The sequence below is a fragment of the Dendrobates tinctorius genome, unplaced genomic scaffold (assembly GCF_039654945.1).
Source record: "Dendrobates tinctorius isolate UK_male_01 unplaced genomic scaffold, ASM3965494v1 ptg000326l, whole genome shotgun sequence".
Lineage (NCBI taxonomy): Eukaryota > Metazoa > Chordata > Amphibia > Anura > Dendrobatidae > Dendrobates > Dendrobates tinctorius.
In genome coordinates, this window is record NW_027361993.1 from 4,897,882 (window position 1) to 4,914,752 (window position 16,871).

The 16,871-nt window shown below is 44.4% G+C and overlaps 1 protein-coding gene across 4 annotated transcripts in view; it reads left to right on the forward strand.

Annotated features, from left to right (window-relative positions):
- Positions 1-16,871, forward strand: part of ARHGEF16 (Rho guanine nucleotide exchange factor 16) — a 132,462-nt gene that overhangs the window by 24,742 nt on the left and 90,849 nt on the right. For all 4 annotated transcript variants that reach the window (XM_073561700.1, XM_073561702.1, XM_073561701.1 and 1 more), the window contains exon 2: positions 2,150-2,716. In XM_073561700.1, the coding sequence (XP_073417801.1) occupies positions 2,150-2,716 (567 nt within the window). The remainder of the gene's footprint in view (positions 1-2,149; positions 2,717-16,871) is intronic.

The following is a 16,871-nucleotide window of genomic DNA, read 5'->3' on the forward strand; positions in this document are numbered from 1 at the left end:
TGGAAAAGCCATCCTTCAACTTCACCTTTGGAGAGGGAAGCGGGTGGGGAACTCCTGAGGCGTGTCAGTCTGACCAGTCAGGAAGCTGCGGTACTGGCGGATCCGATGCAGAAATGTAATATTCCTGGAGGAGTGAGGGACAGTACAGGGAACGGAAATAGTTATAAACTGCAAAGAATCTTGTGCTGTTTCTGTAACTAAACTGGACGAGCTGAGTTAAGTTGTCATGCTGAAAATAAACTTGGACGCTGACTATCATTGTGTAGTGCTAGAAGAAAAGCGGCCCTGGCAGTTTGGAACGGACCCCGACTTACAAGTGAGTGGACTACAATGTGTTAATGTGGTAGTACTGCCACCGTCGGCCACGACTACCCCCTGTCACACTGGTATAGCGGTGCAGAGAGCCAGTCTCTGCGCTGCAATACTGTCACGTCGTTGCCAGACTCAGGGCCTGCTGTTGCGGTCTCGGCCACTAGGAGGCGCCGGTCTGTCACGTCGCCGTCAGACTCTGGGCCTGCTGTTCCGGTCTCGGCCACTAGGAGGCGCCGGACCATCACTTCGCCGTCAGACTCGGGGATGGCTGTTCCTGCCTCGGCCACTGGGAGGCGCCATGGTTCGCCTGTGGGTGATGGTGACAGAGAAGGGGCTCCTGCGCAGGCATCTGGTGGGTGCAGGCTCCGCCCCTCTGTCAGTCATCAGGGGGTTACTGCATCACCATCTGGCCTAGTCCTGGGGGCGGTCCTAATGAGATCATCAGTCTGGGAACCTGTGAGGGATTACCTGATCCCTCAAATACTTTGGGACTGGTCTTGCAAGCCGCTGGATATATTCTTGGTTCCCCTGCGTGCTACTGTGTGATTTGCTATAGTTAACTCTGACCTCAGCCTTGATTTCTGACCATTCTATTGCCTGCCGTTTTTGTACCTCTGCGCCTCTCCCGATTTTTGACGCTGACCTTGGCTTGGATTCCTGACCTTTCTTCTGCCTGCTGATTTTGTACTTTTGCTGCCCTCCTGGTTTTTACTGACCTTGGCCCGGACTTCAGACCCCTCATCTGCCTACTGATTTTGTACCTTCTGCCCGCCGGCCTCCGACTCCTGTCTCCGGACCACGGTTACGGGTTTTAGTTTTAACCCCTTGACGACCATTCTGCTCTGGTCCACTGCTCCCCTAGACAGCTACCCCCTGGGCCTTGCTACAACTTCAGATCCCTGTATAGGGGTTAAGGGTCTTGGGGTTACTCGGGGCGCTGTCCTACTGCAGCCCAGATTCGCAGACGGTCGTCACAAATACACTTCAAATGAATGTGTGTCCTTGGACGCACATTCAGTTGAAAAGGAACACTGATATGGGCAGCTCTTGGAGCAGGCCGCGATCAGTCCAGGGGCCGTACATTGGAGCCTCGCAGGGCTGTGTGTTTGAGACCCCTGCTGTAAACTGACCTCTATTACTTACTCAATGTTCCAAATGTATGCACACCTAGCAAAGTTGGATGTGTTTGTTGAGGTCATCAGTTTGATCAACAACTATTAAAAGCATATGACCAGCTCTTTATTATACGTGTTTCATTTACATGGGACAGGCCAACAATTTATTCTGTATGAGTTGTCCTCTTTAAAGACAAATTTTTGGGGGAAAAGATGGATTGGCATTCATGATGGTCAAACCTTTGCTTCAGTCGGTACCAGAGACGTTTGTAGCAGTTCGCCAAGCGTGCTGGAATACTACTAAAGAATATTATTTATTTTCTTTATTTATTTTTGATCTGCTCCCCATATCGTCTGATTTCATAACTTGCCGTATCGTTATCTGCTGAAACCTGATAGCATTAGTAGTAACTTATATGGCTATATCCGTCATGGAGGTGAGGTTGGGACACTTTCCAGATCCCCCTCCAGTAATCTTCCTTGTTGGTATTTTATTATCAGTTTAGACTTTGCAGCATGGTAGCTGTTCACTCTACAAGATTTATTGCTCTCAGGTCTAAAGCTTTGCTGTAATTTTAGGTATATTGTCACTTTGCGTAAAATATTTTGTCAGATTATTTTAAAATTGAATTTTTTTCCTTCATCTTTGACCTATGTGTATCCAGTGCCGGGATCGTGCTTCAGTTAATAGGATATACTAATATATTGGTTCTGTTTTGTAGGTACAACTTTTTGCAATGTCTCACAGATACTCGGATCCATCAGTGGGGGAGAAGTCTTTTCTTGTGTTGGAGAAAAAATACCTGGACTTCAAGGCCAACACCACCTCCAATTCTTCTATGCAAAAAAAGACCATAAATGCGATGGATAACGCCTCATATGTTCCGGATCAGGGTCCTTCCCCAGTGGAGGCGCGTAGGATTGTACTCAGCACAGAGAGTCCAGCTGCACAAAAGCTGGGAACTCAACAAATGATCCCAAAAGGTTTGGCTCATGCCTCAAAAACCAAAGTCCCCAGACATCACAGCTTTGCCGCAACAACTTTCAGCAAAGAACTTGCCCGCAATGACCCTAAGAGAATTTCTGCTCCTGACATCTCTTTAGACTCCCCTGAGGATGATCCTGATGATGGGGGAACATTGAAAAGAAATCTACGAAATCAGTCTTACCGGGCGGCTATGAAAGGGTTTAAGGATGATGATTATGAGCCTCGAAAACCAATCTCCACCTTAAAGCCTGTTTCAGAAGATCCAAATGCTCCGCCTCCAAGGAGCCCTGCAAGATCTAAGGTGTGTATTACACATTGATGGATATTGTGCATGTCTTTATGCAAAGGGGCTATCAATGGAGGGGAATAGATTTAACCAATATCCAAATATATTCTCTTCAAAAGAAAAAAAAAAAAAAAAACTCTAGCCTTTGGCCCAACCAGTAAATTTAAAGTTGCTTTCCTATTTCAGAAAATCACTGTCTGCAGGCTTCAGTGTGTTTTAACCCCTTCGCCGCAGCCCTTTCTCATTTTTGCGTTTCTGACTTTTGCTCCCCTTCTTTGCAGAGCCATAAGCTTTATATTTTTCCGTCAATATGGCCATGTGAGGGCTTGTTTTTTGCGGGATGAGTTGTACTTTTGAACGACACCATTGGTTTTACCATATTGTGTACTTAAGAACGATAAAAAAAAAAATCGAAGTGCAATGAAATTGCAAAAAAATACAATTCTACAACTGTTTTTTGGACCTGCTGTTAGAATTCTCCAGCTCATTACAAGTTCATAGACACCAAACATGTCTAGGTTTTTTTTATTTAAGTGGTGAAAAAAATAAATAAAAATTGTATAATTTTCTGAGACCTGTAGCGTCTCCATTTTTCGTGATCTTGGGTTGGGTGAGAGATTATTTTTTTGCGTGCCGACTGCCGATCTGACTTTTTAATTATACCATTTTGGTGCAGATACCATCTTTTGTGCGCCCGTTATGGCATTTTAATGCAATGTTGCGGCGACCAAAAAAAAAAAAAAAACGTAATTCTGGCGTTTTGAATTTTTTTTTTTTTTCTCGTTACGCCATTTACCATTCGGGTTAAAAATTTTTATATTGATCAGGCGATTCTGAACGCAGCAATACCAAATGTGCGTATGTTTGATTTTTTTTGTTTTATTTTGAATTCGGCAAAAGGGGTGTGATTTGAACTTTATATTTTTAAAACATTTTCTTTTTACTTTTGGTTTGCTTCATTAGTCTCCATGGGAGACTAGATGCTGCCATAACCCGATCGGCTCTGCTAAATACAGGTGATGATCAGATCACCTGTATGTAGCAGAATTGCTGACTTGCTATGAGCGCCGACCACCAGGCGGTGCTCATAGCAATCGGCATTGATAACCATAGAGGTCTCCAAGAGACCTCTGGTTGTCATGCCGACCCATCGGTGACCGGCAATCACGTGACGGAGGTCACCAATGGGTGGATTTCCGGCGCCATGGCTGGAAGCCTGTATTTATTGCAGCTGTCCGAGTTTGACAGCGACTTTTAACGGGTTAACAGCCGCAGGTGGATCGCGATTCCACCCACGGCTGTTCTGAGCACGTCAGCTGTTCAAAACAGCTGACGTGCTGGAAAAGATGTGGGCTCAGCGCCGGAGCCCACATCAAAGAGGTGAAACGACATGCGCAGTACTAATGTCGCATGTTGCCAAAGGGTTAAAAAAAAAAAAAAAAAAAAAAAAAAAGCATTGCCTTACTCACTCTCCCCAGATCCTGCACTGAGTCAACAACAAAGCTCCCTGGTGTCTTCTGGCATGACCTCAGTAATTGGTTGCAGCCTTTTATTGACTGCAGTTCTAAGTCTAGCAGCTCCCATTTGGCTTGTGCCATCAACTCGGGCAGAGCCGCTGAGCTCACTGATTAACATCAGCACTGCAAACAATAACAAACACTGGGCGCAGCAGCAGATACTCCGTGTTGGACCCAGGAAGGGTGAGTATAGCGCATTGTTTAAACTCAAATAAAATACAAATTGAAGCTGGGGGCTAGGGCTTTTAAGAAACTGGAAAACCTTTTAGAATCACTTCTCTCCATGCTGTACAAAATACTCCTGAGACTAAAGGCATATTTATAGTTATGTCTTGAGCAAAAAAGTAAATGCCCCTCCCTCACACACTGACGGCTGTATTGTAAAAGTATTCCCTATCTGTCGTACTGGTTTCTTTCATCAGAACTTCAGGTATTATATAATGCACTACAGAGTCAGCAATTATAGATGTTATAAGTGACTATGAATTTATGGAGCAAAGATACTGATGAGTGAGGGGTCTTACTGGGTGGGTGACTTCTTGCTCTGGGCACCTCCCGCTCCATGGCAAGACCATGGGCAATATGTTGGCTCAGTGGTTAGCAGTTTGTAGTGTTGGGGTCCTGGGTTCATGACGTTGGTATTGTCAAGTATTTACCTCAATAATTGAAACTGCAAGGAAAAAAAGCGCAATAGGGTCTTATCTGAGAAAACCAAGATATCAAATAGTAATTTATACTCACCGTATATAGGAGAGTAACAAGCATAAAGAAATGCGGTCAGCTTGCTGCACATCCAAATGACCACGCTGTGGCCATAAATCTTCAGATTCACTAGTAGGACTTTTATGGATTAAAACGTGCGCTGCCAGACCATCAATCCTCACAAGTTGTGTACTTAATATATTTATTTCCCAACGCGTTTCGAGGTCATAAAACCTCTTCCTCAGGGGATGACATGTCATCCCCTGAGGAAGAGGTTTTATGACCTCGAAACGCGTTGGGAAATAAATATATTAAGTACACAACTTGTGAGGATTGATGGTCTGGCAGCGCACGTTTTAATCCATAAAAGTCCTACTAGTGAATCCCAAGTATTTACCTCATAAGGGGATATCAAGCGTCTTGACTTACCCCCAAAAACCCCACCGTGACCATAAAATGACCACCCCCACCTCGGCGCCAACTAATACACAGACACCGGTATTTCTTTTGGAATTTTATGGCCACAGCAGCCTTTTATTATAACAATAAACAAACAAACACTGTATCATAAACAACATGAGTACAATGAATTTAACCCTGGAAGGAGAAGTCCTTAAAGCCACAAGATCGTGGTGAAATAGTCCAAATATCGTGGACAACCCCCGACCATTTGCTCTCAGCTGTTACCCCACAGGCTCGGGAGCACCAGCACACCAATAGATGTTGTCCACAAACTCCTTGGGGATCCGCCCTCTTCCGACGGAAAACTCCCCATCCACCTTTCACCAGATCACGACCAGCATACCTTTAAACGAAGGAGACCCTACCCAGAGAGTCTCCAAAACCAATTTCCACCGACTTCAAGGACTCCCCCCTCCCCCAAAACCGCCATGACCCAAAATAGAATCACGTACTACCAACCCAAGAGAAAGAGGGAGGGTGGGACTGCTCAGGAGCTGGGACAACAGGAACAGAGGGCGGGCTCCCCCCAGACCCTGCCTTAAATACCCCCTAGCTCCCCCTCCCCTTTAACCCTTCCCCTTCCCTCACTAACTTCCAACCCCCCGTCATGTTGGCCTCCGCCCACGCCTCTTCCAGGGGGTTGGGAGGCTCACTCTGGCCATTTCTAATCCCACCAAGGACAACATCTACAAGGAGTTTGTATGTTCTCCCGTGTTTGCTTGGGTTTCCTCCTGGTTCTCAGATTTCCTCCCACGCTCCAAAGACATACTGATAGGAAATATAGATTGTGAGCCCCGATGTGGACAGTGATGTCTGTAAAGCGATGCAGAATATGATGGAGCGATATAAGCAAAGCATAATAAATAACAACCCTTTGTGGTTGGGCTTAAAAGTAATTGTCCAAGGTCAGCTGGTTATTATCTTGCATATTCAGCCTGTGGCCAGGTGTGGCGCTGTTTCTCAAAGATATCAGCTATGTTTTACTTATCCTATCCTGGAAATGTAACACTATGAAGAATTTAAGGCTCTCGTAGGTCTTTGGTTTTGGCACGACTGCTGATTTCAATAATAGGTCCCCGAATTGGTCATAAAGAACAGATTAAACATGGGCAACCATCTCTACATTGCTCCCAATTATTTCAACTGGAGATGTGGCTGCTTATGTGCAAACATCTCACCATCACAGATGGATCCGGGTCATATCCATTCTGTCTGTAAATGAGGACGATCATATTGGAATGGATAATTGTGCCATGATTTCACTTTTTGTAATCCATGGGTTCCAATCCGCCCAGTAAAAAGCTTCTCCTCTAATTCTGGATCTTCAGCCAAATCTTATGAGAAATATTCAGATTATGTAAAGTGCCTGGAGGTTGAGAAGCAAAAACACATAAAGCCAGAGAGATTACTGCAGCAATTAATCACCTGCCCTTCTAAGTCCTGAGCTTTATACACACAGGAGACTCTCTTACTCCATACTATGGTGCTGCAGGCTCCCTGTGTGCCGCCATACAGCGCTTCAGTACAGTATGGAGATGCTCTTGTCTTGGAATTTGCATATCCGGCTGTGTAAATGACGTCTTATAGTAGTGAGACGCTATACTGTGTACTTCAATATACTGTCCTAGAACCCTTGTATCAAGTGCTATATTATGCCACGGGATCCCCATGGTCCTGCTGAACATGACGTGGACCACCAAGGATCACACAATGGTCAAAGGGCAATAAAGTACAGCAGAACAAACAGAACTGTGTACTGCGGCTAAAGTAAAAAAGAAGTCCTGCATCTGCTATTTTTAATACTCTATGCTGACCAGCTTATCTTTATAAGGTTAATTGCAGGCGAGCGCTGAACTTTGCTGACCGATCTTACAAATTGTGCACATGCCTGGCACCTTGTGCAGCTCGGTGTACTCGCCCAGTGCTGCTTACTTTTTACATGCACTGCAATATTTTAATTTTTAATACCCCACCCCCCCTCCCACACGCAGAGCTGAGGTTTGTGGACGTAATCGCCCATGTGCACTAGCACATAGACTAACATTGGTCCGTGCGTAGTTCCCTGCACTCACTGACAGCCCACGGGCCAGAAAAAAATAGTTTGTACCCTTAAGGTATGTGCACATGTTCATGATTTGCAGCAGAAAAATCTGTTGAAAATACTGATGTGTTGGCAGCGAATACTCGGCATAAAATACATTTTGTTTTTTCTCATTCATTGATATGAGTGAAATCTGAAGGAAAAATACCAAAAGAATTGACAAGCTACAGATTTGAATCAGCTGTTAATATGCAAGAAAAAAATAAGCAACGTGTGCTTGAGACTTCAGGTATCTCATTCACTTTGCTGGTACTAGAAAATTCTTTTCAGTTTTGTGACCAATCTGCAGAAAAGAGCGCAATGTGTGCAAAGACCATGTGCTGTTCAAAAGATCATCATTCTTGGAGGGATGGCACTGGAGAGATCATGCAGAATCTTACTGCTGCCACCATTTCTGAGGAACCCACATGTCGCCACCCCGCCTGACATCACTATTATGTCAGAAGTGGGACGCCCTCACACCCAGGGCTGTGGGGTACTCGGTACCGGGCCCGGTGGATCTTAATGGGAGTTGTCACGGTAGCTGTGGCCCTGGGCACCCATGGTAAATGTTCAGTGTGAATGAGTAAGTCGTGACGCCACCTGTGGTGTTTGGCAATGTAGATGTTAGGCCGACGCTGCAGACAGATCCTCTGGGACAGCTGGTGTGGTGCAGCAGGGATGGTATAGCACTCCACAGGTAGGGGTGTTGTCCCAGAGCAGAGTAGATATGGTGACACTTAGGTGGTGCAGTGTCAGGCACAGGGGATGTAACGGTGCCGGGCAGGTTGACGCTGTAATAAGTGGAGGACACCAGGGCATGTAGTTTCAAAGCTTTACTCACAGTCTGTTGCACAAACAGGTGCCTGCTTCTGTGCCGTGTCCTCCGGGTCTGGGACTCGGTCAACCCCCCAGGCCAGAAGGAATACTCCTTTCCAACACTCCGCCAACTTGTGCCTTTCTGAACGTCTCATCTTATAGCGCATTTAGATGAAGTACTCCTAGTACTGAGTTACACTGGAGTTCCTCCTGTCTGATGTTCCTATGAACTCTACTTGTACGGCAGACAGCTGTAGCCTGCTTCGGGGACTCCTTGCTACTAAGTCCCGGCTCACTATCCAGTTGCTGTTGTGCCCCCATGTCTTTTGTGGGAATAAAGTGGTCACTACTTCTATTCCTCCGGTGTCTGCTGCAGGACCATTAGTATCCGTATCACCTCGGGGACCGGGCCCCGGCCTTGCGCTTAGAACTTCTAGGAAGGGTTGTCTTCTCGCCCACGTCCTCCGTTCCTTTACTCCTCACGTTCTGTACTAATCCTTTCCTTCTATGGAGAGTCAAGCTTTCAGTCTATGTTGCTCTCTCTTTCCCGTGCCAGCAGACCCAGATCACTGGGATCTGCTGCAGCACTTCCATCCATCTATCCCTCTCTCTAGGGATCTTCTTCTCTCTAGCTCCTCAATCAACTACTGACTAAGGCTACTTTCACACATCAGGTTTTCGGCGTCAGGCGCGATCCGGCGTCGTGCCGGAACGCCGGATCCGGCAAATGTTTTGTAAAACCGGATGTGACGGATCCGGTTTTCTGCTGGATCCGTCTTGTTCTTGACAGACAAAACCGGATCCGTCTCATCCGGTTCATCTGTTTTTCGACGGATTACGCCGGATCCGGTTTTTAAAAACACCCCTTGTGGCCTTCCGAACGGGATTGGCTACTGGAAAACTATATATAGCGTGTTCCTACAGCCCTTCTTTGACAGGTGGTAGAGGAGAAAGTGCAGGTTGGAGAGAAGAGCAAGTTACTGGCGAAGATGGATGTTGTCATTGGAAATATTTTGAAGAATTTGGCGGATTTTACAGCGGAGGCGAATCGTTTGAGGGTGATTGTTCTGGAGAAGGAGAGAGCGAGACAGCAGCGCATCAGGCATCGTAGACTACGTTTGTGGATCCACCCCATCACAGCCAAGAGAATGACGCGTGGTGTCTATTCTACACTCTGCATGGACCTTCGACGAAACCCGGATAAATTTTTTGGATATGTTCGGATGAAAATGGAGAATTTTGATTACTTGGTGGAGCGCATTGCACACCTCATAAGAAAAGCAGACACCTATTGCCGCTTCTCTGTTTCACCCGCAGAGCGTCTGATGGTGACTGTAAGGTAAGCCACATTTATTGGATGTGCTCGCATCAGAGCACACTTTCACTGCAATCTTGTTGGTGGTAGTTTGTATCTCCAAGTGTTATAGCTGAGTTTTGGTATGTAATGCTGTGATTTAAAACTAATTGATTGTTTTTTAATTCCCCACAGATTTCTTGCAACTGGAGAATCCCTTTCGTCACTGCATTTCCAGTACAGACTCGGGATTTCCACCATATCTGGAATAGTGAAGTACACATGCCGTGCACTGTGGGACTCCTTAGCTGAAGAGTTTTTACCAGAGCCCACAACAGAGAGGTGGATTGAAATTTCAGAAAAGTTTCAACAGATATGTCAGTTTCCCAACTGCTTGGGCGCTGTGGACGGGAAACATATCCGCATTGTAAAGCCAGCCGGATCGGGATCGGAATATTTCAATTACAAGAAATATTTTTCAATTGTCCTCATGGCCATCGCTGACGCGGAATACAAATTTATTGCTGTTGATATTGGGGCCTATGGCCGCTCCAATGACTCTCAAGTTTTCAAACTGTCTGCCATGGGGCGTAAACTGTATGGAAACACCTTCCAGTTCCCACCCCCTAGACCGCTGCCGCAAACATCTGGTCCACCTATGCCATTTGTCTGTGTAGGGGATGAAGCCTTCCAGCTGTCAGAACACCTTTTGAAACCGTACTCTAGCAGAGGATTGACAAGAACAAAACGCATTTTTAATTACCGCCTCACAAGAGCAAGAAGAATGGTTGAATGTACCTTTGGTATTCTGACAGCCAAATGGCGGGACCTATTGACTGCGATCAACCTCAAGACAGAAACTGTGGACGAGGTGATCAAAGCTTGCGTGGTACTCCACAATTTTGTTATCTGCAAGGAACCCATTTCCATTGAGGACACCTCTGAAGAAACCACCTTGCAAGATTACCATGACATTACCACTAGAAGTTCTGTGACGGTTTCAGTAATGTAATTATAGAAGGATAGGGAAAATGAAGGGAGGTCAGCTCACCAGTCTCGGTTGCGATCCATAATCCTCCTGCGCACGGAGTCACCTTGATCAGGGGTGTTGACTGAAGCAAAATAAAGGATGGAATCTCCAGCGCTGGACTTCAGTTAAAAATACATCATTTATTGTAAATTCTTAAAATCGAACAGAAAAAAGTATGGATAAGGACATACAGGCAGATGGGGTCTCTGGTGGTCTCCAACCAACGCGTTTCGATCTAGAGGGTCTTACTCATGGTTCATACTAGACCAATACTGACGACTACAAATAGTACAAAAACTAGTAAATCACAGGTGTTGGACAAAAGAATTAATGAAAATAGGGAGTATCCCTACCAGTTAACTCTTGCAAACACTCAGCCTAATGTGGAGCTGAAACAAAAACTCGTCGGAAAAACAGGAAAAAAAAAAAAAAAAAACTAATAAAAAGATATCATAAGAATATAATAACAATCACAAAAATTATCAGAATAACCAGAATAGAATAGGACTAAGTAGAATGTAAATATACAGAAGAAAATATCAATCTAATTGCAATATTAAATCAAGTCGTTTGTTCAGACCTAATGGTACTCTTGTATTTAATTTAAAAATCCAAAAGGATTCACGATTTAATAATTTTCTCCTGAAATCACCTCCCCTAGTAGATCTATAGACTTTCTCTATTGCTATAATTTTGAGACTATCAGTTTTACCTCCATGAACAGTTTTACAATGATAAGAAACTGCTGAAATATTATAATTACTACTAGTAGCTTCTGACAAATGTTTCCTAATTCTCTTTTTAAGAGGTCCTATTGTACAGCCCACATATTGTAGATTACAAAAACGCATTCAGTAACATATATTACTCCTTCTGAATTACAATTTATGTGAGACTGAATAGGGTATGATATGCCAGTAACACTAGAAGTAAATCTGCTGGTTTTAACCACATAATTGCAGACTTTACAGGGATAATGTCCACATTTGGAAAAGCCTTTATATGACAACCAAGTATTATTTTTAGTTCTCCTATTACTGATAAAAAGACTGGGGGATAAGATATCGCTCAAAGCAGGAGCTTTCCTGGCTATGTATCATATCTGGGTATTGTCCAGAATTTGACCAAGTTTATTATCATTGTGTAAAATAGGTAAATATTTTTTGACAATTTCCGTTATCTTATTGAATTGTGGACTGTACATGGTAGAAAAAGTAACTATAGGACGGTCATAATTATTGCAGGAGGCCCGTGTGCGATTCTTTTTCTTGTTAGCAGTAATTCCAGTGTGTACAAGGCTCAAAGGAGATTCATTCAGCAGGGTGTGTCTATCGATCCTGCTGACAATATTATTAGCTTTCCTTAGCATCCAATTGGCATATCCTCTGTCCTTAAGTCTAGAGAGGGTTTTGTTTAATTCTTTGGCAAATGTTATAGGTGAGCTGCAATTTCTTTTTAACCTAATTAATTCTCCCACTGGAATGTTTTTAACCACGTGCTTGGGATGACAAGAATAAGCTTGTAAAATTGAGTTTGTATCTGTGGGTTTTCTGAAAGGAAAAACGCAGACCTTTTGGCTGTCAGGATTCACAGACAAAGTCACATCCAGATAATTAATAGAAAAATCTGACACTGTAAATGTGAATGAAAGATTAAACTCGTTCATATTAATATAGCTAATGAAATCACTAATCCCTGAGATGTCTCCCTTCCAAATCAAAATCAGGTCATCTATAAAGCAACCATATAGTAGTATATTTTGTGAAAAGGGATTATTGTTACATAAGATATATTTCTCTTCCCAAACAGCTACTGTAATATTAGCTAAAGCTGGGGAACATTTACCCCCCATACTTACTCCTTGTTTTTGTAAGTATTTGTTTCTGTTCGATTTTAAGAATTTACAATAAATGATGTATTTTTAACTGAAGTCCAGCGCTGGAGATTCCATCCTTTATTTTGGTTTCAGTAATGAGGGACAATTTTGCACTATACTTTGTCACCTCAAGGCAGAGTACACTGGCAGGATGACAGAGTGTGAAAGATTTGTGCCCTTAACCAAACTTGTGTACCTTCTGGACCAACAGTATATACCTTTGCCAACCAAAGTTGGCTATCTTGTCATGGTCTTACTATTTTTAGCTTTAGGCCACAGGTGTGTACCTGGTTGTGTTTTATGCAAAGTATTTCACCTTTTAACAAAAGTTGTGTACATTGTTAGGAAATCACGAACAATAAACACAACTTTTTAGGTGAAATACTTTGCTTCAAACACAACCAGGAACACAACTGTGGCAAAAAGCTAAAATTTACCCACAGTTATATACCTGGTTTTGAATACCTTTTTACCTTTTAAATACCCTGTATTTAACCTTTTTTTTTAAACATATTTCGCCGCAGAAAGAAATGACAGACAACCAGTGTAAACAATAATTTAACTTTTATTTAAAATATTTTTTTTTTGTAAACTGTTTTTAAAGTTAAAAAAACTTTTTTAATAAAGGTTTGAAACCAGCTGGGCATTTTTATTACAAAACACATCATAAATCTGTGTAGTGTGGGGTGGAAATACTGCTGGAAGGGCTGCGGGACACTTCGACACTGGGAGTGTGGAGAGAGGACTGGGATTGTGGTGGGGAAGGAACAGTTAGAGGTGATGGTGTGGAAAAAGCTACAGAATGGGTGGACATGTGGGAAGCAGAAGAGGTGGTGGGCGGTGGAGTGGAGGGTTGGGCAGGGACTGTAGGAGCAGATGATGTTGATGGCAAGTTGTATGGGGAAGGAGTTTGGTACGGGGCAGGTTGCTGGAAGTGGGGAGGTTGCTGGTACTGGGGAGGTTGCTGGTACTGGGGAGGTGGATGGTATGTAATAGGAGGGGGAGGATGGAAAGAGGCTGGAGGGGGTGCAGATGTAATAGGAGGGGGAGGATGGAAAGTGGCTGGAGGGGGTGCAGGTGGAGGAACTACTGTGGTGGGAGGAGGAGGTTGGGAGGTAACTTGCTGGAGAGCACCGTGGCATGAATGCATTACATGCATCTGCTGGGTAGGAGATAGCGTTTCCATGCGCTCCACAACAGACTTGAAAAAGGTGTGGTTCGGCGAAGATCTTGCTTCTGAATGCATGGTTGATCTGCTGAAAGCCTGCGGAGATTTGCTCTGACAAGACTTTTAGACAGTTCTGGAAAGATGCATTCAGATGCAAGAACTCTGGCGCATAACTCTTTTCCTGACCCCTCTGCCGCTGCCGCCCAGTACCCGCAGGTGTACTAGAGGTGGCAGGGGCAGAAGGGTGGGGTAAAGGGAAAGCGATCTCCTCACCAGCAACTTCATGTAATGTAGGCGGCCACGATGCTCCTGTGCTGGTGGATGGGACAGATGGGTCGAATGTGTGGGAAGGCTGGGAAGGTGCAGATGTACCGGGGCGGTCGAAGTGTCCCTCGGTGCCGGTCTCCTCAGGGATCGCCTCAGAAGGGTCCAATCGTGCAGGCTCCCGAGTGCTGCTCACCGTGCTGTGGAATAAAGAGAAAAAAAAAACAATTAAAATAGTGACATGGTATGGCCCTGGCTGAAAAAAAAGTTACATCTAACATTTTTTTTCACATGTGGTGTGTAATATTTACCTTCTAGTGACCATTGTTTCCCGGAGGAACGACAGGGCTTGTGCGTACTTGTACTTGCTCCTGCGTCCTCCAGATCCACTCGGGGCCCGCATCTCTTTATTGAACTCCTTCTTGAAACGATCCCTCACAGACCGCCACCGATTCACAATTCTGTTCCCTGAAACGAGAAAGGAGTGGTTAGTATACAACATCAGTGTTTCCCAAACTCCAGTCCTCATGGTCCCCAGGGGTCATGTTTTCAGGATTTCCATAGTAAATAGAAATCCTGAACACATGATCCGTGGGGACCACGAGGACTGGAGTTCGGGAAACACTGGTTTACATCAAGCAACCGGTACTGTATATACTTACGCTCTTTAATACGGGCCCGAGCATCGAGGTCCTCCCAGCGGCCCACAAGGAGCGAACAGATTTCCTCCCAAAGTCGTCGGGTAACGATCAGGTCAGCGTGGCGGCGGTCAGCCATATTCCAGAGCGGCTCCCTTTCTCTGACGAGATCGATGAGGTGGTCCACATCGAGTCCTCCATCCTCACCGTCAGAGTCGGGAGCACGCTGTGAAGGCTGTTAAAGAAAAAGACAAAAATAACATAATTAGCCTCCACAAAAGAAATGAACTAAAAAGTGCAAAAAAAAAAAAGCAAAAATATTTATACTTACACGCTGGTGACCGCCGCGTTGCTAGCACCAATGAAACAGCGCCTGGTCAGTCCTGTAGGACTGCCACCAGTTTCTTATTAGATATAAGCATGGTCCATTAACTGGATATCTGGCCAGTAACCAGCCCCAGTAGCATGGAAAGTTTAAGTGGAGAAACGGAAGCGTGGATAGAGCTAAAAGAGCAACCCGAGGTTAAATTTATATATTTAATTGCCTTAAGGGCACACTAGACAATACACTACAGTGCCTTGCGAAAGTATTTGGCTCCCTGGAACTTTTCAACCTTTTCCCACATATCATGCTTCAAGCATAAAGATACCAAATGTAAATTTTTGGTGAAAAATCAACATCAAGTGGGACACAATTGTGAAGTTGAATGAAATTTATTGGTTATTTTAAATTTTTGTGGAAATTCAAAAGCTCAAAAGTGGGGCATGCAATATTATTCGACCCCTTTAACTTAATAATTTGTTGAGCCACCTTTTACTGCGATTACAGCTGCAAGTCGCTTGGGGTATGTCTCTATCAGTTTTGTACATCGAGAGACTGAAATTCTTGCCCATTCTTGGCAAACAGCTCGAGCTCAGTGAGGTTTGATTGTGATCGTTTATGAACAGCAGTTTTCAGCTCTTTCCACAGATTCTCGATTGGATTCAAGGTCTGGACTTCGACTTGGCCGTTCTAACACCTGAATACGTTTATTTGTGAACCATTCGATTGTAAATTTTGCTTTATGTTTGAGATCATTGTCTTGTTGGAAGACAAATATGCGTCCCAGTCTCAGGTCTTTTGCAGACTCCAACAGGTTTTCTTCAAGAATGGTCCTGTATTTGGCTCCATCCATCTTCCATCAATTTTAACCATTTTCCCTGTCCCTGCTGAAGAAAAGCAGGCCCAAACCATGATGCTGCCACCACCATGTTTGACAATGGGGATGGTGTGTTCAGGGTGATGAGCTGTGTTGCCTTTATGCCAAACATATTGTTTGGCATTGTTGCCAAAAAGTTCAATTTTGGTTTCATCTGACCAGAGCACCTTCTTCCACATGTTTGATGTGTCTCCCAGGTGGCTTGTTGCAAACTTTAAACGGCGCTTTTTATGGATATCTTTGAGAAATGACTTTCTTCTTGCCACTCTTCCATAAAGGCCAGATTTGTGCAGTGTACAACTGATTGTTGTCCTATTGACAGACTGTCCCACCTCAGCTGTAGATCTCTGCAGTTCATCCAGAGTGATCATGGGCCTCTTGGCTGCATATCTGATCAGTCTTCTCCTTGTTTGAGATGAAAGTTTCGAGGGAGGGACGGACGGGTCGTGGTAGATTTGCAGTGGTATGATACTCTGTTGTGAACTCCCTTGCTCGAATTTCTGAGCCGAAGCTCCCTCTGGTGGTTACTGAGAGTAGTGGAGCTGGCCAGGTGGATGGAGGTTCTCCACCTGATGATAATTGGGAATCTGAGATTGCTGACTGGGAGCGTATAATGGAGCTGGCTGCTCCTGAAGGTTGCTGGTGTTTTTTTTTTTTTTTTTCCTCTGTGTGCATTTGGAGTTCTTTTGTCCCCTGCCTGATCTGCATGTTCAGCTAAGTGATTCTTTTGCTAATCCTTTGCATCTAATCTGGTTGTGTCTTTTTTTTTTTTTTTTTTTGCTGCCAGGGTTCAGCGTGTTTCCTGCTGGGGGCAGCGCTGGGCCCTGCTTCATATGTTGCAGCTTGTTCAGTCCCCTGTTATGTTAGTATCTTTTTGCTTGCTGCCAGTTTATAACACAGTACTGATCTAGTGGGGGTGGGATCGTGTGATCTCAGGTTTTTTTTGTATGTCAGAAGTGTTGGACTTTTTCACGGTTTTGTGCGTGATTGCAGACAGTATTTTTTTTCTATCCTGTCCTGTCTAGACAGCTTGGGCCCCACAGTTTGCTCAGTTTGTTCTCTGCCTGTGTTTGTGTGTCATCTTGTCACACCGACAATATATGTTTGGGGGCTGTCTATTC